Source organism: Periophthalmus magnuspinnatus, chromosome 8 (genome assembly GCF_009829125.3).
Source record: "Periophthalmus magnuspinnatus isolate fPerMag1 chromosome 8, fPerMag1.2.pri, whole genome shotgun sequence".
Classification (NCBI taxonomy): domain Eukaryota; kingdom Metazoa; phylum Chordata; class Actinopteri; order Gobiiformes; family Gobiidae; genus Periophthalmus; species Periophthalmus magnuspinnatus.
Window position 1 is genome coordinate 24,960,269 of NC_047133.1, and position 23,713 is coordinate 24,983,981.

Here is a 23,713-nt window from a genome sequence, read left to right on the forward strand (position 1 = left end):
ACTGTACTGTAACTAATAATAAAAAAAAGAAAATTTGTATTTGGATACTTATTTATTTAATGTATTTATTATTTGTTGATTTGTTTTACGTGGGAAAGGACAATAATAGAAAAATACAGATGTCAGAACACAACACTTCATATCCCAGCATGCCAACGTCCATTCAGGAAGTACGTCATTACGTCGCTGAAGCCTTCAGCTGTCAGACTTTGGCCACCCTAAAAGTGCAGGATTTGTTATCAAACTATTTCGAGCTTTAAACTCACGTTGACTTGATTTAAAGTTGTGCATTTGACTTTTGAACGGTTTTTAAAGGCAGTGGCTGGGGACTGGATTGAGTGGACTGCAAAGAAGCGCGCAAATCTCCTCTTGAATCGCTGCTAGTTTTGCACGACAAGCCAGCGATCCTGATCGAGTGTAAGGGTAGATGCAGGGAGGGAGGGAGTAGAAAAAGGCAAAAGTCTTTGTGCTTCCCTTCCCCCTCATCAAAGCAAAGGGGAAATGTCTCTGTCCAAAGGAGGTAAGTCGTCTAACACACATTATTGTAAAAATAGACATGCACTTACATTAAATAACGGGGTACAGTTTTCGAGGAAGTAGTTTAGCTAGCTCCGTTGAAGAAATGGTAGCCTTGCCAGGTGGAAAGCTGCATGTATGAGAGCAGGAAAAGAAGCTAGCAAGCATGTCTTTCCTGCTTCATGTAATGACTCCCACCAGTGCGATGGTATTAAAACGATACCCCCGTGGTCTAATTAACGAAATCTTTGACAAACATGTTAAAATGGAAACATGCTATTCACCACCGCAACGTGTTGGTTTAAAGTTCCTGTGAGTGGCTAGCAGCGCCTTTGGACAATACAGGACTTATGCCAAGCTGCAACAACTTGTCCACGGGTAAAAGGGTAAAATCATGTTGGCAATAAGGCTAAATGCATTCAAACAATATAAATTTGAACAGTTGGAGGAGCACTTGATATTTCATCTTTTTGTTCATGAACTGGTTGGAGACAGGTGTAATGTCTGCTGACATCATGACTCATCGTTTGTGTTGCAAAGGTTAGCACAAACATATTTAGATTTGGTGCATGTTATTATGACGGGTCACTGATGAAAATGGCCTTTTAACACAACAGTGACCAGTAACAGTGCTATAACGGTCATGTCTCCACCACTGAGACTCTGCTGTGTAATTACTGTACAGTACTGGACCAAATAAAATAACATAGTTTGGAAAAATCAAGGTTCTTCCTCTGCGTCACACACTCCGAGCGTGATGATGTCAATTTACATTTCAAGTTCACCGCTGGTGCTGTTACACAATCATACTAGCGTTACCATGGACAGGAGTACACACTGTTTTGAGAGGGCGCAGTAGATTGGCTGCGTGCTGCTCAGCAATCACAGCCTTTGGCCTACCATGGCATGTTTTGACTTGCACCACCAATTGCTGGTGCAGCCGCTGCTTTTTGTTGACAGTTGACTGGCTGTAAGCACAGACTGCAGAGCTGTAACACTATTTCTGCTCAGTTATTATTGTATCAAAGCAGGCCTAGCTTATGTGGATGTGTTTTCATCAAGCAGTTCCTCTGGCCAAGGAGGGAGGGGGCCCTGTATGCACTAAGCAGTAGTTCATAGTCTTAAGTCTGATATTGCAGGGACATGTTGGAGATTGGGTTCTTCCTAACTTCCACCACCCTAACTGCTCTGATGGGTGGTGCACAAGATTATATGCCCATGAGTCATCCTTGTCTGTATAAGAACCTGCTCAAAGGCTGGAGCTTCCTGATGGTGACTCGCCACATTGCTATTGACACTTTGATCCCATGCACAATCCAGAAATTCTTGTTCGCATTACGTATGTACTGCCATGCTCAAAATACTTTCCTTATTTAGTTGATGAACAAAAGCATAAACAATTTCACTGCTTGTTTTGTTAACATTACATGTTTGAAATGGCATAAACCCTCTATGCCTTAGCTTCCTCAGATTTTGACATGTTTATTATTTCCTTCACGCACAGAGAAAACACAATTATCATAAGTGTAAATGATCAACCTTGTTGACCTTAAAGTCTCTTTCAACTTCTGCAGTGTTATGGTATTGCAGTTGGATGCCAGTACTGTGAAAGTGACAGGCATTAATTAAGCTGTTCAATAAATGGGAAACATTTTTGAGTGTCATATCCTGCATGCACCTACTGGATGCACAGAGTTGCTCTGTTTTATCAGGCTCCATTTCAGAATCTTCTAGTAAGCATAAAGCAGAAATCAAACTGGTCTCAGCTAACAGGAGCAGAGAGGGGCCTGCACGCCAGCTGAAGTGACGACATATTTCCCAAAGTGTCCAGACAGTTGTATTTTCAGCTGATGTGCCCAGTCCTAAACACTGGGTCACCCCTCTGCACCCGCCAAAGCAGTGTAGTCTGATACTGAGCACTTTGCAGCAGCAGTGATTGTTCCTGCCACTTTTTATTGTAACCATTTACCTTGCACCCCAGAGCATTGTTGTGTCTGTATCTTCTGCAGCTAAAAGGTTGTGTGGTATGTGAGCTGTTTTGTGCTGCAGCCTTTCATGCGATACTCTGGATTTGTTGCCTGAACAAAAGGCCGTCTTATTTGTCAGGTCATCGGAAGCTCTCAACTGCTCGCCTTTAAAACCCACGCAGAGGAAAAGCTTGGTCTATTTTTGCCTGCGCATGTGTGTGTAAATCACACCTCAATCACTGCTGATCACATGAGAGAGCCATGGTCCTGTCTGTGGCCTCTTTTCAGACACTGCGCTAACTGGACATGTCTGTCGGCTTTTGTGGTAACAACCAAGAACCAAGTGATTTCAGTAAAACGACTTCCTTTGACTCCCATGAGGGGTTTACCCAATCACACTTCCTCTACAGTAGTGTTGACTCAGAATTAACGGACACCAACCTACTTTATGAGAGATGGCAAAGAGCTTGGTACAGTTTATCTCAGCTGCATCATTTTACACTAGCAGTATTTAGTTTAAAACTGCAGAGTTTTAGCTATGCACCGTTATGCAATAAGAGCAGGTGTTAGCAACTAAAGCACACAGGCTAAGCATGAGTTTCTATGTGCAGAAGTGCTAAAGTGTGTTCCCACGTGATGCTATGGGTCCAGAAGCAGGATCTGTGTGTGGGAAGTTCCAGCGGCTGTGGCTTAACTCTTATGAATGGGAGACTGTCACTGATTCACATAGAGCCCAAAGCAGAGCAATTTACAGCAGTGTTGTCTTTGAACATGAGTCTTTGCACTCTATTCAAAGATGCAAACAGCATTTTATTGAGTAGGTGTAGGGTTTGTGTGGCTCTATTGTCCATAATATAACTTCAGTTATTCTTGGAAGTTACTGTATTTAGAATGGGGCTTGGCTATTAATAGTAGATGTTGGCAACAATAAACCTCTTTCTCTGACATAGTCATGAGCCGGATAGACTAAATAAATTTGTCCTTTTTTTTTTTATAAGCAAATAAAAAAAAAAGCCTAAGCCAGATGTAGCCATTATAAATATGGATACACCCATTGACCTTAATTGTGCCCAAGGGAAAATTTCAAGCAGTTATGACGGAAGAGCCAGAAAATAATAATGTATGTACTGTTTTGTTTTGTCAATTCACCTCTAAATGTTCCCCCAGGGAAGAAGAAGAACCCTGGGCTGAAACTGGCCCAAGAAGTGTTTAAGCCTCCTTCACCAGCCGCTACAGCGTAAGGGCTTCTCTAATAAATTATGACTAATGGTTGAATTCCTCAAAGACAGACTCAAACATGATTCAGGTTTAACTAATACTGAACTTGTTCAGATGCATCTTTGGTATGTGTGGAGGTGAAGCTCTCTTAACCGATTGTTTTCTGTACTAATAAAATCAGAACACTTTGTACAAGAAATGTAATACAAAGATTATTTTGACACCATTTCTTTTCTTTGCAGACCCCCTCGAGATCTCGACTCCAAGGCCTGTGTCACAATCGGAGACCGGGTAAAGCTGCCTCTATCTTCTCTATGTTCTCCTGAGACAATCCAGTCTGTTTGTGCTCAGCCTCATGTATGCGATTCTAATACCTTTTTGCTCTTTCCAGAACTTTGTGGTGAAGGCGGATGACTTGGAACAGATCGCAGAGCTGGGGAGGGGGGCCTACGGAGTGGTGGACAAGATGAGACATGTGCCCAGTGGAGTTATTATGGCTGTCAAGGTATGATGTAAAACACTCATTAGCTTATGCTTTGTGGGTTTAAAAAATCTGACAATAATCACATATTGGAACCAGTTATAGTGTATTGTATGTGTTGACAGAGGATTCGGGCCACAGTCAACACTTTGGAGCAGAAGAGGCTTCTGATGGACCTGGACATTTCCATGAGGACAGTAGACTGCTTTTATACAGTTACCTTCTATGGGGCACTTTTCAGAGAGGTGACACTTGCTTGGACTTATCCTATTTTCTCTAGTATAAAATGTTTAAAATCATAATATATATTTTTGGTAAATTACAGGGCGATGTTTGGATCTGTATGGAGCTTATGGACACATCTTTGGATAAGTTTTACAAAAAGGTTTTGGAGAAGGGCAAAACTATCCCAGAGGACATTCTGGGCAAGATCAATGTAGCAGTAAGTCATAGTACAGAAATTATGGCATTAACAATGTATTTGAAGCTAGCTACAAAAATGCTCAAATTCACAACTTGCTAATGAACAAGTTTTTTTTTGTTTTTTTTATGCTGAATGTGTGTTTTCTTCCACAGATTGTGAAAGCATTAGAGCATCTGCACAGAAATCTGTCTGTTATACACAGAGGTAATTAATGAGCAAACTGAGAACTGCACTGTGCATTTTTACACATGGCTTACGCTGCTTTCTTTCCCCATTGTCTGTGTCCAGATGTGAAGCCTTCAAATGTTCTCATCAACACTTTAGGCCAAGTGAAAATGTGCGACTTTGGCATCAGTGGCCATCTGGTGGACTCTGTGGCTAAAACTATGGATGCGGGTTGCAAGCCGTACATGGCGGTAAGTCAGTCGAGTGGAAATGCTTCTCACTTTTTAGTTTAGGAATATTTCAATTCTCAATATACCCCCTGCTGTACTTTTGCCTGTTTTTTTTCTTGCCTCATTTGAACATCCAGTTTTCAACATTATATTTACTGTTTTCAGCCTGAACGGATCAACCCTGACCTCAACCAGAAAGGCTACAGTGTCAAATCAGACATATGGAGTCTGGGCATCACAATGGTGAGCGAGTCATACAACATAAATGAATCAATGATGTGACAGTATTATTATGCTACAACACAAAATTTATATCTTTTTTTCAGATTGAGCTGGCAATTCTGAAATTTCCCTACGAACCCTGGGGCACCCCTTTCCAGCAGCTCAAACAAGTAGTGGATGAGCCCTCTCCACAGCTGCCTGCTGACCGTTTTTCCCCAGAGTTTGTAGACTTCATCTCCCAGTGGTAAGCCTCAAATTCTAGCTTTATCAGTACTTTGCAGTATGCACAGTGCCCAGAAGGGGGCAGTTGTAGTATGCTTAATCCACGGGGCAAGGCTGCAGTAAATGCTGCAATAAATTGTCCACCATTTTAAAAATGCATTGTTGTATATATTTTATTGACAACCTAATTCTCTTTTTGTAATAATTTCTTTTTGTTTTTGCAGCCTAAGAAAAAGGCCAAATGAGAGACCTGCTTATACAGAATTGATGGTAAGCTACTTTTATGACATCTAGTATCTAGAAAATGTTTTGTGTGTGTGTGTTTTTGTTTAGTTGTTTTTTTAAACCTTTTTATTTGTTTAGTGTACTAAACATTTGTTTTTGTCCACTAGAGGTCACTCTTTGACAGTTTACCTGTTACTACATAGCCATTTGTGTCCCTTTTTAAACAAAATTTTTTTATAGTATAAGAACTGTGTAATAAAGTGCACTACTAACTGAATTCATCTGTTAAATTCTGTATATAATATATTATAATGTATATAATTATACCTTGTGGCATTACAGAATCATCCCTTTTTCACCCTGCATGACTCCAAAGACACAGACGTGGCTGGGTTTGTGAAGGTCATCCTCGATGACTGATGGGCTGCCGCTGGGCTCCACCCCCTGTGATGGGGTAGGCCCCTCTCCGAAACCACGCCCCCATCGATGACCTACCTTTTTTAAACTCACTGGAATGACAAACTCTGATGCACCCACCATACCCAGGGGTGACCCAAAGACTGACGGACAGCACTGGAGTGGTGATATGAACTTACGGCCAAACTCAACTGGAGAGATTTGCTCCACTCCAAGCTTCCTGTGTGCAGTTACAACTTTATGAACTCCACTTTGGCTGTTTTGTTCTGTTCCTTTTCTGTTTTTGTCCCACACTGCCCCCTTTCAAAATGGACAGAGCCGGCCATGTATTCCTGTGACACTTATTTTATTAATTTTTGAATTTCATCTGCAAATGTATTAGTTTTTGTGTATGATGTTGTGTATTGAAAGTTATATTTGCATATGCGTTTGTATGTTATTTCATTATACAGAATTTTGATACTGTATATCTTCAACTCGTGTGAATTGCCCAAATAAGGGCCTCGTTTATCAGAACCCATCACATGGATCTGGTTTTGTGAGTGGGCAGTGGTTGTAGTTGTCCCTGGACTGCGACATAACATGCCATACAGTGGCAATGACAGGTCACATTTTGGACAGTGGGACTCCCTGACCACTCCCCGGTCTCGCGCTGCTGAGAGGGGGCATGCCAAGCGACCTACATATTTGAACTTGAAGTGATGTACAGCACCGCCCTTCTTGCAGTGACCGTCTCTTAGCAGTTGCTTCATTACTTTTTCAGCTTTAGTGCTGCTTTTGAGCTTTTGTCAGCTCCAGTGCGTCCACAGTTTCTACCTGAAGGTATTGCAGCTTTTTGTGCCATTTTTGTAAATTGTTCAGTGAAATACTGCATATGTTTTGGGCTTTTTGATTTATTTTTTCAACATCTATCTTTAATTTCCTTTACCTTGTTCAACTTTTGGAGTCAGCCTAGTCCTTACATTTAAGATTGCATAACTGTTTTCAGAGACCTTATTATGCCTTATACAGTATGGTAGGGAAGTAATTTATGTGTTGAAGATGTAAATACTATCTCCTTTTTAATGTAACTGTTGGTCATTGGCAGTGTAAGAGAGTGGTAGAGTGGATGGTATCGGTCCATTTTAATGCAGCATGACATGCGTGTGCTCTGTGGCCACACTTTTGGATCCACTGCCCGGGCTTCTGATAGACTAGTCTCCTGCTCATGTCCTGTGCTGCATGAGCCCACACATACTATGCAGAGCTTATTGGCACATCCAGGTGTCCCCTTTAGGAGTATTCAGAGAGTGGTGGAGTACCAAGCCCCATTCAACACTGTACTGGGACCTTTACCTGAAATCACAGAGTTAGGAGTATTTATGATTGTGAATTATAAGGGAAAGCTAGCAACACCACCAAGAAGCTGCTGATTTTAATGTTTTTTACTGGCCGTCTTCAGATGGCTGTTCCCTTGGTGTGTAAATTTTTACGCTGATCACAATGAAAATGGAACACTTGCTCTACCTCTTACTCCTTTACTCTATATACACCACCCTTTCAAGGGGTGGGAACAACAGACTTGAACTATAGAAAGACAAAAAATAAAGGCTTTGATGTTCAACAGTGTTTTTATTTTGATGTCTTTTTTGGGATGTTAAATCACTAAAATCACAGTTAAATACTCATCAGGAGTTCCCACAGTAAATATCCTGTACGAACAGATACAATTTTATATTTTGTTGATTTTAACGTTTGAACAAACCGCATGCAGTTGTCGGCTTTTGTGACTGTATTCTTAAGATAAAGTCACTTGTTTTTGAACCCTCCCCCAACATTACAGTGGTGGGACCTAGTTCAAGTTCTTTTGTGATGCTGTAAAAAGTACAATGGAAATGTAATCTGATTCGGACAAGAGATTGAGATGATAGACTTGTCTCAAACTACGGCCATGACAGATAAAAGTGCAAATTTGATGTTATTTCTCAAATTAACCTTTTGCTGGATAAATATTCTGTTCATTATCATGAATATTCCAATTAACCCATACCCACCTCATGACATAACCTGAGAACCTGTTTTTTTCTACAAATTGTGGAAGGATTATTTGCAATGATTCAGGAGACTGTGCCTATTAAAGTGGCCAGCATGTGCTTGTACTTGCTACCTTGTTTTGTTTAAATAATTATGTAATGTAAGGGCACCCATTTTGTAGCCAGGAGGTGTTATGTCTCAACAGATGAATGAATTTTGATGGCTTTTCTTGCTGTGAACATTAACAACAGAGATGACAAACACTTTGAGAGGCCCACTCTGTTCTGAGTGTGTCTGTCCCAAATAGAGGATTCATGCCAGGATGAAAAAACTCAATGGTGGAGAGAGACTGGTGGCTGCACTGCAATGCTGTGCGCTAGAGTGGAATCAGAACCATAACACACTCTTTTTAGGACAGACCTTTTGATAAGACATTGCGTAATAGTGCTTTAAAGATGATCGTGAGAAGGTTAAAAGAAGATACGGAGGCGAAAATGAATGTGTATGTGTTTTATCTGTTTTTGTATAATGGGACACACCGGAGAACTGGGACAGACACTGCAGTCAGGACTCAAACTCAAGGCCTTTCTTCTCCATTGTAATAATAATTTTTTCTTTATCTGGCTGAGTCTTAAATATATACAATGCAACAGGGCAATATAGAAAATACTTACAGAACTAGTGCAACATAAAATCATACCCATTTGTGAGGCTCTGACCAAAGTTTTGAGCCCATCACTCACATGTGTGCCCTGCATCTGTATCCTATAGGAGATTTATGACAGTAGTGGCAGTGGTGCTCCATTTGCTACAACAGAGTATCCACTACAGAGAGACATGACACTGCCCGCGCCGCAGTGGAAAGTTGAAAAAGGGGTCTCTCGTTTCTGCGGAAGGCAAAAACATCTTATGGAACCAGATCTTTCTAGTCCTGACAGGGGCTGATTTTGCGGAACCTTATGCAACATATGCACACAAGCTCCAGTTGCACCATGGCTTCAGTGGGAGGGGCGAGAAGTATTGACATGAGCTTGGAATCCTTTTGACATTGTATACAGATAGGCCAACAAAATGTAAAATCATGATATATGTTTAGTTTAATACTAAAAAGTGTGTTGGCCATCACCGTCTATTAGGAAAGAACAGCACTGTATGAAATGTATCTGTAAGAAACTACTAAAAAAAAAAGCCAGAATATTTCACCAGTTTGTTAATCATTGATACCGTAACAGATTTAATACCACATCACATGACTGCATAAAGCTAAGGACGAGCCACACCAGCACTGAGACGGCAAAGAGGCTTTTTTCTTCTTTAAATGTGTCAGTATAATTGTAAACATACTGACCTCTTATGTCAAATGCCTTTAGGGCGGTGCTGTTCTCTCTGCATTGAAAAGACGACAAAGCAGTGAATCCATCTCCTGGTGAAAGGAATATCTGGTCCAGCAATGACAAAATTACATAACTACATTTTGGTGGTAGCTGTTTTCTTTCAGACTCCTTCACCTAGTTAGACACTAATAGTTTTTATTGTTTTGATGCAGCACTTACTAGCAACACATAGAGGGCCCAGGCATATCAAATGTGGGGTTGAAACTGGATTACGGAACTGAATAGGGGCCAAGGAGGACAACTATTAGCAATTTACTGGATAGAAACTGAAAAATAATGCCGTAGCTGTCTTGCGTTGCTGTTAGTTGGTGTTTGAGTGCAGTTACAGGCTACAGGAACTACACAATTACAAAACAAAAGGCATCGCATGGAAATTCTGTTTAAAGAGCCCCTGTTACAGTGTTGTCTGATCTATGTTATTATGTTCTTTCCTCATCAAAAACAGACCTGGAGTTGTGTTTTGTTTCATTCACGCATGTTTAACACACAAACCCTGCATATTAACGATATGTTCTTCTCTCACACGGAAAACAATCTATTCCACCTTGTGAGGTCATACGCTTTCACTAGAATCATTTAGACAATTTCAGCGCAAATGTCTGCTAAATAAAAAGTAAAAGGTAGAGGTTAACTTGAAACTTACTTCTTCATGACATCATAAAGTGGAACAGAGCATTCTGAGCTTTGGAGATATAAACAAAGACTAATAATAAAGGATTACTGAAACATGCGTGGATGAAACAAAACACAACTCATAGGAATCATTTTGGAGTAATACAGGACCTTTAAGAAAAATACATAAATATAAATAATAATTTGTGTAATTAAGAGTAATTATTTATTATTATAAAGTATTTCACACAGTTTAAGAACCAACAAAACGATAAATTGCTAGTTATCTTAGTGAAGAATTTTGATCATATTGCCTGGCTTGTCTTAACCAGTAAAGCAAAAATCCTCAAAAATGGTACTTACATACACTGGTTCATTTGTAACTTTTCACCACTGTTTCCTTGCACTGAAATAATCTCTAGTCTGAGCATGTTTGGTCTCATCGTCCATACTGAAGGTGATACCTAGGCAAAACAGATTAGAGATTTGATAGTTGAGCCTGGATTAAACTATGCTGTAATTAAAGCCACAAAGCTATTGGCAGAGTCCCAAGTTAAATCACAAACAGTTATGTAAAGATCAAAGCAATGGCCTGGGTGCAGATAGAGGTGACGTTATTCCACGTATTTGTAACATTTTAAAGTCTATTTTGGTTTTGGGTGTGACTAAAATATCCCTCTGCCCAGAACCGAAGCAGCTCCAGAACCGAAGCAGCTGATTGATTTACTAGGATTTTCATGGTAAACTATGGGCAAATTATACTTACAAAAATGATTATGTACTTTTTGATACTTTTGTTTAAATAATGTGTGACCAAAAATGTGTAGTCCAACAGTCAAACCTCCTATATGGCTCTTGTGAGATTAAAGACATGTTATAATGCTGTTACCTCATCAAAAACAGACCTGGAGTTGTGTTTTGTTTCATTCACACATGTTTGAGTAACTCTTTATTTATTCAAATGATTCTAGTGAAGTGTATGGAGTTTAAAAACACAGTGGAGCACTTCCTGTATTATTATCACATGACATCACAAGGTGGAACAGAGTTTTTTCTGTTTGAGAGAAGAACTCAGCCTAAATCTGCAGGATTTGTTCGTTAAAAATGTGAGAATGAAACAAAACACAACTCCAGGTGTGTAACTAGGAAACAACATTACTACAAATATCAGAAAATAGCGTGATATGGGCTCTTTAAATAATGTGAGACCAGAAAAAATGTCTCATGTGTAGTAAGCTAATCCAATATTTAAAACTATAACTAATCGTCTTAAGTACAATTAATTAAAGCTATTTACTTTTCATAATGAACTACAATAGGTTGAAGCATTTTAAGCTACTGAATTCATTTACAGCACCCGACTTGTTTTCAAACTTAGGGCAGCTCTTCTGTCTCAGCAATAAATAGACGGCATGGCTGTATACTGCTGAACGGGCATAACTCTTTTTGTAACACATACCATACAGGAGGACACTATGGGATGTGTGTTGTTGGGCCAGACATTTGAAACATTTAGTCTATTTAAAAGTGGTGCCACCCAAAGAAGATGAAATATAATATGTGTGCATTCATTATTGGAAGACGCACTAGAGATGTGTTGTTGAACAGCTGCAGCTGGACACACAGACACAGCTGATGGGAGTGCCCCTCACAATCCCATGAATGCAGTTCCCTTTTTCACCCATTATCTATAATGTATCCATATTTTGCCTCTTTGCCTCCAATTTGCCTGATTACATAAATGTGCTTCTGTGTCCCCATTGATCATGTCCAGCACATCATCAGTGACGAGCATCGATCTCTTCACAGTTTTGCTTTGGCGGGCGATGAGTTTATGAACAGAGCAGAGACTGAGGGCATCGGTGGGACCAGACCATTAAGATGTAGGACAGTTCCCCTGCTAGAACAGTCTCTAATGTGAAAAGTGTGCAGAATAAAATCTCAAAATAACAATACTTTTAAAATAATCCAATTAAAATGTTGTAGTTCATGTTACGTTTCAGGTCAGTCACCCACTCACTATAAAAACTTGAGCCTTAAAGCTGCACTATGTGACTTTTCTGGTGGAGGGTCCGCCACGAGGTTGTCTCCATGGAGATGATGTTGCTTTGCCTTGAATGTTACACAGTATGGTATCAAACATATTTATCTTGCATTGAAGAAATACCTTAAAAACATGTGTGATCACTATGAGCAGGGTTGCCTCTCCATAGATCTGACAGGTAACTTGGCAGACTAAGCAATAACAATCTCCATGGAGACAAGCAGACTCCTCCAGAAAAGTTACAGAGTGCACCTTTAAGCTTAACTAACGGGTGATTGTTGATGTCACCATACATTTAACCTATTGTTCATAGCTCCATGTTGATTATATAGGCTACTTTTAAATTGGCATGTCAGATATAAAGCAACAGTTAGTTGTTATTGATTGAACCTGGCTAATATTTAAAAGGACAGAGGTTTAATTAAGTTGTCTGCACACCTGTTACTGTTGACACTGCAGAGAGGTCCGCAAATAGTGTGTTTTCACTGTTGCCCTCGGCTGGCTCGGGATCCACAGGACAGAAGAAAGAAGGGACCCATGCCCTCTAACCCAAACCTTTCCATACCCAATCCACCCCAACCCAAAGTAACCAACCCCACCCTTCCCTGTGTGTTTTCCTCAAGGATAGGCCTGAAGATCCCAGCTGCACTCATGGAAACATCCGAGTCCCCAGTGAGAGAGAGTGAGAAGAGACATACGGCTGCATCTGCAAGTCTGTGCCTGCTCGCTCAAAACAACCACATCTATAAATGAGCTGACCTTTGAGACTATATTTTATAGAAATGTGTATAGCTTAATGTTGAAACCTGATCAAGCTACAGTTACTTCAGAAGATCCCTTTTATACAGCTGCTCTGGCCAACCCCACAAGGATAAACAAGGAGATGGAGATTTGATGTTTTGATATGGGGTCATGTCCAGGTAACAGTGATGAAGAGAATAATGGCCCCAAAATAAACTGTGACTTGAAACTTTAAGTGTGTATCTAGCAGTCTATAAAGTATCATAGTGACGGAAGTGCTATTAGACTGTATATAGTTTAGAAAAGACTGTTTCTTTAAGACTAGATTTAATACATTTTATAATTGCTCAGCACATTAAATTAACTTTCTCATTTAATTTGTGTTAAACTTTTCTGATGGATGGTATGCCACCTGCTTGTCTCCACTGAGATGCTGTTGCTTTGTTCTACAGTATGACATAAAATATATGTATCTATCTTTTGCTCTTAACTTTAAAAAATAAAAAATGCATTCTTACTGTGAGTGGAGATGCCTTTTCCTCAGATCTGACCATTTAATGCATACTGTGGAACACTGCAAACAAAGCAGTAACATTTCCATGGAGACGATCAGATGCACATTTATATGAACTTGCCCATTTAGTTTTTTTTCTGAATGAAGTCAAGACAACTGGACACTGATTACTTGAGCCACTGGGTGTAACGCTGAGCCATGTATTTAGTGTGCGCATGTCCTTAAGAAGCGCGTGGCAACTCTCCTGTTACACACTTGTCTCAGTGAACATGGAAAAGCTCACCTGGTCTCCCCACTGTACTGGTGTGCTGTTGCTCCGTTACACCTGTGGGCCGTGTACATTGCATTAATTAAACAGCCATGTTTTTGGCATTGTGCCATTGAGTACTTTGGGGCATGGCATTATGGAGCAGTTTAATTAAAGTACAGAGTTATCAGATGAACTTTAATTTCACAGTGTGTCTGTAAAAATAGACTAGTTGTTGTTTTGATATTCAAATGACCTATTATTTAAATAACATAATATGAATCAATATAGTGCTTATCTAGTTTAGCATATGAAAAAAATAGCTTGTAATCAGTCATGTTAGAAGAAGTCCTGCCAGATAAGTGATACATTTAGAGTCAAGGTAATATTATGCACAAACCATGCAATAGTTGTTCAAAGTTAAGAAATCTGGAAGCAATTGAATACTGCGACTGCATTCAAAACTACACCACAGGAGTTAATCTCACTAGACAAACAAAGAAAATGATATGTGGACCATCTGTTTGGAGCAGGCCAGCAGCCTGATTAGACTGCCCTGGTGTCCTGTTCCATTGGGTGCCAGGCTCAATGTCAGTGCTGATTGGATTCTCTAATCTCATTCTTTGGAAATTAAATCTGAAGTGCACACTGGGTTTTGCCCTGTGCCACAGTTCAGCAGTGTTGGCCCATGGAGCTTCCGATGCCTCCTCTGTCTGCCTTTCTCTTTCCTCACCTTAAATCAAATACTGAATTTTAAATCATATATCTCAAAGTGGCACACGTTCAGAGCTTAACTGCATTTACAGAATAACGGAAACACCACTTGACCCAGTGACACAAGCATTTGTTTATTTCTTTTAGCGCATACATCTTGAAATGATAGAATAGCGACATATAATTTCACAGGTAATTTCCAATACTTCCAATAATTTGAATAAAATGGTAGAGGCACTGTCTGGAGCATCTGAACTCAACTTTATTTCTAGATTACTTTAAAACATCACAGTTGACCAAAAGTTCAGTAAACAAATTAAACAGAACACATAATAAACAGTGACAAATGGTAAAATCCTCAAACTGAGTGAAAAAGCCAAGGAGAAAAAGTGTAAATAGCAGATTGACAGAAGCAAGTCACCACCAACCTCACATAGCACATTCATACTAGACAAGGTGGGTTAAGTGACTTGCTTAAGGACATAAAAACAGCCTCCACTAGAGTCACTGCTGTTGTTTTTCTATCCCCCAACTGTGATTGACTGATACATGATGTCTTCTGTCTTTCCGTCTCTTGTGGTTAGCACTTTCTAAAAAGGTTTATAGAATTACAACACTGAATAAAGTTAAAAGGGGAGAGATGCTTATCCTGAGCCAAGAAGGTAGTGTATTTCCTGACGCGGCAATTAATATGAGACATGGAAATAATCAGACCCGTCAGAATGTAAACAAACATACTTTGACATCACCTATGGGAATATTTACAACAGACAACCAAAATTCTTGCCATCTTGTACATGTAACTCATCAATCATTACTTGAGGCATTTTTCATTGATACTAGTGAAAAGTAGCCTATACACACAGTCTCAACACATTTTACTGAATGATCAAAAGTCAAGTCCCGTTCACAAAAAATTGCATTGAGTGATGGATTTCCATGAGCACACTCTGTAACCCAAATGTAAGTCCAATTATGTTATGAACTAAATGTGTATATATTTTTGTGCCTATATGTGAGACCATCTGACGCACTTGGCATCAACCAAAATAAACAAGTATGTGCTAATCATCAAGTGGGGGTCCTTGGGGTGTAGACTTATTGGCTGAGTGATGGGTTTGGTGGTAACCTTTGTGAGTGAAGGGCTGGACCCAGTTCAGATACATCCTTCCTCTCAGCTGTTCTCATAAACAAGAGCTGCATCCTACTGTCTTTTAGATGTTCTATTTGTGAAGGGACACCTGTCTTTAAGTATTTTCTTATGCATTTAAGTTGTGACACAGGATTCACAAGCAGAGCTCCTATAAAACCATATTACATTACTGACACACCTAGGAAGTTATCTTGTCATTTCGTTTATGCTAGGCTAATGTTTCATTTTGATTTAGTTTGTTGAGTTGTAAAACTTTGCTTGATATTATTTTTTCACCCACTCCTAAAACGGATGCAAAAGAGCCAACAAATAACAATTTACCTTTATTTATACAGGGAAAGCCCAATGAGAGCACTCTCATTGGGCTTTCCCTGTTTGATGAGAGCAGTCAGACTCCTTTTTATGGGCGTTCAAATACAAAAAAATACAAACAAAAAACAAGCAAAACGATTACACAAGTACACAAGACCATTTCAAACATTTAAAACAGGCGCAGATGTGAGTAGGATCTTTAAACAAAAATAATGATGATTTCACTAATTTTTTTTTTTACCCAAATTATATGTAAGAAGCACAGCTGATTAGTGGCTCAAATAAGTAGAGTGGAGAAATGTTTGTGGTTTGCTTACAAAGGGAAATAGGGTGTGACAGTGCGGCCAGCCAAATCATAATGTGCCGACCGCCAATCCAGTGGATAAAGTAGCTATCACTTCAGTTTCCTGGCTCAAAGCTGTCAAGGCCATAAGAGCATTGCTATCACATAAAGGTCAGAGGTACTAATAACAACAGTTACCGACTGAGCTAATGCACAAATATAGTCTGCCCCTGGATAACAAGCAGGATTCATGTCAACACAATATTTTCGACATGGGCCAGATGGTGATGCTACACGAGATAATGTTATGCTGTTACAGTGACACACTCCTACTTCAGGTATTTCATTTCAGCAGTCTTGAACAATGGAAAAGGGCACAGCAGATGCCAACATATTCTACCTGCTGCTGGATTCTCTTACTGCTCCTCTTTGTGTCATGGGACGCCCAGCTGTCAGCCATGGAGCCAAACAGTGACGGCAGGTGTGCAGTGCTACAAGTGTGTGTGAGCTGAGTTCAACAACAACACATAAAACTATTATTATCCATAAGGAGAAAACAAGTAGACATGACAACAGGCTGGATTAAGATAATGAACGGTGAAATCACAGTTATTGTAATGTTATAACTTTGGCTTGAGCATTTGGAGAAACAACCCTGCCTGTTATTACAGATCCAACAGCTCATTTCTATAAACCTTTTTTGTGTGTTAAAAATCTAAGAAAGTGATGCAGTTAAAGAAGTCATTCTATGCTTTTTTTTTTTTTTAGTAATTTAGTATGAAGACATATTTAAATCATAATTTTACCTCTAAACTGTTATGCTGATCTTAAACAGTTTGGATGTAAATTTGATTTCCTGTTCAAATCGGCAGAACTGTTCAAAACTGCAGAACTGGTAAGCCTCGCCTCTTCATAGTGGCATTTCATCATAACAAGCAGCATATTTTCATTTATGTGTTTTTATTACTGAATACAAATACAAATACACCTCTGAATCGACTAAAGGTGAGAGAGCACCATTATAACATGGTTAATAGCTCATAAACATTGATTGTACACAATATGTTCCCTTTAAAGGAATACACCTAATATTGTCCACCAGGATACTGCCAAAGACCCACTTAGGCTAATAATTATTTGGCATGTCTGCAGGGAGATTGGACCATTCTTGTCAGTGAAGTCAAATAATTTAGTCTGCATATGTGTCCTCATCTCTTGGGAACTGGCTACATTAAAAAGTAAGCTTTGCTCCTCACATTGTCATGGTCTTATGCAACTACATTATCACAATTATATTATTAAGCTTACCTAATTAAATCCCATCATTGTCACTCTAAGACAGTAAATTGCAACCTCACAGTACAACAGCAAGCTCCTGAAAGAAGGATTAAGGTAAGCTTTGTGACTGCATTGTGATGTCAGAATGTTTTGTATGCCACTTGTTTTATTGCTATTGCTGTAGTTTACAAGGTACATTAGCATGCTAGTCTAGCTCACTGTACAAAGTTTTACTTTGACAGAGATACCTAATATATGGAGAGTGAGTATTTAGAAAGTGTTAGTGATATAACACCTTTTCCAGATACACTTAAAAGAGACTTTGTCCAGACTGCGCTTACTTCCTTGTGAGCAATAAATCTGCCTGTGATTGTACAACCCTATAAAATTAATGTCCTCTACATGACAGTGAGTGACACAGACCAGAAAGCCCTTGGGGACATTTCAGTGGAACAGTCAATGTGCAGAGATTTTTAATATTGGCCTTAACTTGACAAATACTTTCTTCTATTAGTATAATTCTCTCCCAAAACAATGTTGGTTTTATTCCACACTTACGGGACACTGTGTTGCCATATTAGCTCCCAGGCTGTTTGTGTATTTATTCACCTATCTAATGTGAAGGTCAGGTTGATGAGCCGGCTGCAGAAAAGCTCGATGTTGGGGAGCTTGCCAGATAGACGTCATTGCTTGCATTGACAGAATCCCACTGGCCCGTCCCATCTAATACTAATAGAAGAGCTGCTGCCCATTTCTTTGAAACTGTTGCACACAAAACAGCACGCATCTGTTGAGGTAAATGTCACTGTTCAAGACATGCAAGATTATATAAGACAGTGAAACCCAGACGGCATAATGATAGTGGTGAAATTTTAAGTATTCAAGGCTTAAGGCTTCAAGTTTGAAATCTGCTGCACTGATTTCATAAAATGTCTGCAATAATATAACTTTTTGTTGTGTTAGGAAAAAAACAACAAAAAATGTAAAATAACTATAGTCTTTAAGCTCTTTTAAGCAACTTTATGACACGTTCACTGGCAAATGTGGAAAATGCCCAGAGGCGGCACCCACTTCCTATGTAGAACTAAATCAAATCAGCTCACTGCTTCCCCAGTATGATCAATAGCTCCTCCCTGAATGTCCCATCATGACAAAACCAAGCCAGCAGCATTAGATGCCTGCATCTGTACAATAATAATGACATACTAGTAATATACTATATTTATTCATATCTTTTTTTTTCTTCTGGAAAGTCAATGCATATTTTGGTTAGATGTTTTCCAGGCTTCCAGAAAATAGCATCAGCTGACATAACATGTTTTAATTCAGCCATTGCCAACCTGGGGGTTGAGAATCGAATTTGGGTCCCCAAAGATGCACAGGGCACTTAGAAAAGTGGTGCTAAACTATCCTGTGCACATTTTCTAACCATAACTGTTCATGTATAACATCTTTATTACACTTTTATTAACAAAAAAAATATATATTTTTCTTATTAGACATAAGCTTATCAGGCAGGAGAATGTTGTGGGGGTCACTGGTATAAAAACAATTGAGAACCACTGCTTTAATTAGTGCAAATGGCCAAATGACACAATCCATGTATCATTGTAGGTGAAGCTACACCTGTTACTATTTACCCATTTGTGTTTTGTGCTAAATTCAGATCAGAGAATTCACTCCTTTTCCACAGTTTATTCAAATACTCAGAAAATAAAATGAAGAATTCTTTCCATTACGGTGAAAATGACTTCCAGCAGAGCGCTCGGATAAAGCCTGGGATCTTTAGACTAGTCTGACTTTAGTGAATTATAGTAAATGATGATGCCAGCTCTGACAGTTTGCAGCTTGGAATTTGGACCCAAATTAGAATAGTAGCACATGTCCACAGTGAAAGACTCCAGATGCCTGTATTTAAAAAACAAAGAGGTCAAAATGTAAACTGATGTAAACACAGATGAAAGATATTTTTCAGTTTTATTAAAAATCCAAAGACATGACAGTTTTCAACAACTGCAATATTCTCAGTCTAATTTACAAAAGATATAAAATCTGTACATTCTCAGTGGAGGGTGGGAAGACCCTGGTAGAAAAATATAGACCTAAGGAGAATATTTTTAAGCAGATAAGATGCATAGTGAACAGTGCTATGTTCACTTTCACGTGATGTTACATGAGTGTGTTACCCCAGTAAACAAAAGTAAGACTGAAGTGGTTCTGGATTTGTGATCCAACACAGTGTAGTTATAAATTGATCATTGTTAATAAGACAAAGGAAGGGTCTATTCAGAATGACACAACTTGACAAGACCCACAGAAGAAGGGCAGAGGAATCCTAGCCTGCCCAAAACCAACTTCATTTTACAGACAAAAGGGGACAAAATAGGTCTATGTCAACCTAGTAATTAGCTTTTTCGACTTATAACATAACAAACATTTGGCTTTGGGTCGTAAAATATAACAGGAAAGTGCAACTAAAGCTTATGAAAACACTTCAATAGTTTCATGCTTGTCTAGAACTAAGAAAAACATTATAGATTGTATTTGTAATCTCAAAAACACATACTTAAATAGGGAACATCCTTTGGCTCTACAAATACAATATGTAACTTAGCAGCATATCTCATTCACTTGACATTCACTTGTTTTTCAGCTCAGTTTGTCCCACTAAACTGTATTGCACATGAAATAGTGACAGTACTGTGTGCATGATCTGCGTGTTATTGCTAGTCCCTATGACATTTACTGAAGTGTGTGCTTAGTCAAAAGACAAAGCTCTCAACTGGCCCGCTTTGTCTCCTGAGGCTGAGGGTTTGTTAAGGCGCACAGAGAAAGAGATGCTAAACTTAGACACGACGTTAGCTTCAGGAGCATGTTGTCCATGTCATCAGTCTGAGACTCTTTTATACTGCGTCACGCTATCAAAGCAGAGAATGGTTAAGAGACCAGCTCTTTAACACTGCTGCTTGGGGGGCGAAATGTTGTCATAGCAAGAGCTCATACTTAAATGATTCTCAAGGCTATTAGGTTTAATATGTAATAAATCATATTTAAAATTATATTTTAGCTCCAAAAATGATCAATACTTTACACTGTCCATATATTTGTTTTCCCCAAATTGTATTATGCAATAAAACTGAACTTTACTAAGTAAAATAACCTAAAACTTTGTGATATTATCTTTAATATTTAATGTCTTGTCAGTGGTGGATGTGTAATTAGAAGAGCTTTAAAACCAGTTGACGCATCATTTAGAAATGATGGAAGCACAGATTGTTAAGTGGTTAGTATTACTGAGGCTGTTCACTAAACTGAATCCTTTAGGTCTTGGTACAAACATGGGGCTGATTTAGCCCCACTGCCACTACTGGCTCTGAAGACCTACAGTGTTGTGTACAAGTCTCAATACTAACATCGTGATCATAACATAAACTTCACATTTCTGATTCTGCGGTCAAAGGCCTTTCCTCTATAGTCGGTGAGTCCAGGTTGGGATCATAGTCTGACACCATGTCAATATTTGTATCATCGAGAGTTTCCATCGGCCTTGTGTCTTTGCTATCTTTCTCTTCTTCCTCATCTTCCTCCATTTCCACTTTCTCCAGAGCCACCTCATTCTCATAACAGAAGGAGTTTCTGGAGCTGGAGTTGGACTTCTGCTCAGCTAACTCCCTGGCACTGCACTGAGGAGTGCTAGGAACCTCGTATGTGTTATTAAAGCGGGAGTAGTCTACTTTGTAATAGTTTTTCTCTTCAAAGAGCACCGGCTCAAAGCGGTGACCCCAGAGGATCTCACCAGCCACATAGGAGCTGCGACACTGTGTGGTCATGGCTGTAGCCTCCACCATGCCCTCCAGAATCACCACTATCTCAAAGTCAGATGTCTCCAGCTCATGCTTGTTCATCTCATAGAAGGGGCTGTCCTCATCAATCTCATGCACAATAGTGATAGGAGTCACAAGGAAAATTCGATCGATGCCACTGTCGAAGCCCACATCAATGTCCACCTGGTCCAGGGGGATGAACTCTCCCTCCACTGTGGTGCGAGACTTGAGGAGCTGGGCGCGCACATGAGCCTCCACTAGGTGGCTTTTCCTCAGGTTGCCCACCCTCCACATCAAGCACAGTTTACCATCTCTCATGGCCACAGTGGCATAGTGGCTAAACACCAGTGTCTCATTTCTCTTTTTGGGTTTGGCCATTTTAGCCATGACGGCACCAATGATGAAAGCATCAATGATGCAGCCCACAATGCTCTGGAAGACGACCATAAACACAGCAATGGGGCACTCCTCTGTCACGTAGCGGTAGCCGTAGCCGATGGTGGTTTGGGTCTCCACTGAGAACAAAAAGGCAGCTGTGAAGCTGTCAACATTAGAAACACACATTTGAGTTTCGTTCTCCAAGTCCCCATATGTAAATGCCACTAGCCAAAAAGCAAAACCAAAAAAGAGCCATGAGAGCAAGAAAGACATGCAGAAAATAAGGAGCATATATCGCCAGCGAATGTCCACACAGGTGGTGAAGATATCGGCGAGGTAGCGCTGGCCCTTCTCGCGCATGTTGATGAACTGCACGTTGCAGTGGCCGTCTTTACTGACAAAGCGGCTCTGTGGGGGGCGCTCAGTGTGCACCTTGTTCATGTTGCCATTTCCATAGCCGTTTGGGACGGCCACGGTGGCCAGCTTCATGCCATCTTCCTCAGAGGACACAATGCTGTAGCGGTGGCTTCGCACACTCCCCATTCCCTCGGCCTGGGAGGGCTCAGCCAGCTCTGCTTTGGAAAACAGTCTGAGTTTTTGGTAGAAGCGTTGGAGAAACAGTTTTGAATGATCCTGATACCAACTTCAGCAGAAAAGTGTTGATCAGGACTATATCCTGATGGATTCAGGGGTCGCAGGCCCAGTGAAGTCACTCCTATTTAATGGCAGATTTGGACCTCATCAGTGAAGTGGGCTGTGGAATTACAGAGAGAGAGTTTTAACATAATTAGGTGGAAGAAGAGCACAGATCAGTGCATGTGTGTGCGTAGTTACCTGCTTTTTAAATTATGCATTATACACTCAAGTTTAAGCCACTGTCCTGACTCCTGACACTTGCATTCACACACTACCCTGTACTGTATGTATAGTGTAGAGTTACATCAACAGCAACAATATGTTATGCAAGCCTGATTTGGACCTGATCAAACATATTTACGTTCTCAGATTGCCGACAAAGTGGGAACTTATGTTTACCGCTCTTAATGTAAGTATTAACTAGACAGTCTTGGTCTATGGAGAACTGAGTCAAATTACAGCTCAAGTTCACATCAACAGTGAGCAACTGGATCTACAACGACATTATATACTGTACCTAACCGCTTTTGGTAGATGAGCTGGAAACTCTGTGCATCAGAAGTTTCCTATGTGATGTAATTTCCTAATTGTTTTGACTGTGCAAAGTTATGATAAAAAATACACAGAACATGCTACATCCTCTGTATTTTTTAATAAACATGTATTGCAACCTCTTATATAGGCCTAAAATAAAGCAGAGCTGAATTACAAATCCTTTAAACAAAAGCAGTCTGAAGTCACTTAAAATCAGTGTAAAAGAGGAAGACTGACCACAATCCTTAGTCTTTGATTGTAATTAGTGCTAATAATAACTGTGTTTTAGTTTTTCATCAAATTGCTTCATATGAGATGTTTTACAGACAGAGAAAGACAGAGGAACCTCTGATTCATACATGTCGCCTGCTCCTCTCACTATTATTATAATTAGCTTGTTAATGGTGGCATGCACACAGTGATTGTTTTGCATTTAAGTCACAGCAGCAGCTGATGCAGATGGAAACTGGTTACATAAACCGGCTCCATTTGTTATTACATTAATCAATACTAAAAATCTTTATGTAGATGGAGTTTTTCTCTAAACATATATTTAAAGTCCATATTTGCCAGATTTTTCAAATCATAAATTATATATTTACAAAACACATGTGTTATTAGCATATCACTAAAGACTGTCAATAATATTAGGGCTACAAAATAATAATAATAATAATAATAATAATAATAATAATAATAATAATAATAATAATAATAATAATAATTGTTATTATTATTATTATTATTATTATTATTATTATTATTATAATCGTCATCATCATCATCATTTTGACATTTGCAATCCTCCAATGAATAGAGGGGGAAATGCGTTTTGGACACCTACCTTTCTGCTTGTGATGTTGAAATCGTCCGCTTTTTGTTCAAATATAATCCATGGTGCATGTTCATGCTCTTGGCGAATCTCTCCTGTTGCTCCAGCTGCTGCTTT

At 39.5% G+C, this 23,713-nt stretch overlaps 2 protein-coding genes across 2 annotated transcripts; one reads left to right on the top strand and one right to left on the bottom strand.

Moving 5' to 3' along the window:
* Positions 1-166: 166 nt before the first annotated feature.
* On the top strand, positions 167-7,692 carry map2k6 (mitogen-activated protein kinase kinase 6). Its single transcript, XM_033970432.2, has 12 exons — positions 167-520; positions 3,651-3,720; positions 3,944-3,992; positions 4,093-4,206; positions 4,308-4,427; positions 4,508-4,624; positions 4,759-4,810; positions 4,895-5,022; positions 5,167-5,244; positions 5,328-5,467; positions 5,670-5,715; positions 6,013-7,692. Exons 1-12 carry the CDS (start codon positions 502-504, stop codon positions 6,088-6,090), a joined length of 1,011 nt encoding a protein of 336 aa, XP_033826323.1. The 5' UTR covers positions 167-501; the 3' UTR covers positions 6,091-7,692.
* An 11,705-nt stretch (positions 7,693-19,397) lies between these two features.
* Positions 19,398-22,295, bottom strand: LOC117375442 (inward rectifier potassium channel 2-like). Its single transcript, XM_033971736.2, has one exon. It carries the CDS (start codon positions 22,135-22,137, stop codon positions 20,827-20,829), a length of 1,311 nt encoding a protein of 436 aa, XP_033827627.1. The 5' UTR covers positions 22,138-22,295; the 3' UTR covers positions 19,398-20,826.
* Positions 22,296-23,713: the final 1,418 nt, after the last annotated feature.

Excerpts from the sequence above, each read along its gene's own strand:
- map2k6 (XM_033970432.2), top strand. Across the intron at positions 4,207-4,307 it reads GAGTTATTATGGCTGTCAAG|AGGATTCGGGCCACAGTCAA; the intron begins GTATGATGTAAA and ends ATGTGTTGACAG. Across the intron at positions 4,625-4,758 it reads TGGGCAAGATCAATGTAGCA|ATTGTGAAAGCATTAGAGCA; the intron begins GTAAGTCATAGT and ends TTTCTTCCACAG.
- LOC117375442 (XM_033971736.2), bottom strand. The coding sequence starts at position 22,137 with ATGGGGAGTGTGCGAAGCCACCGCTACAGCATTGTGTCCTCTGAGGAA.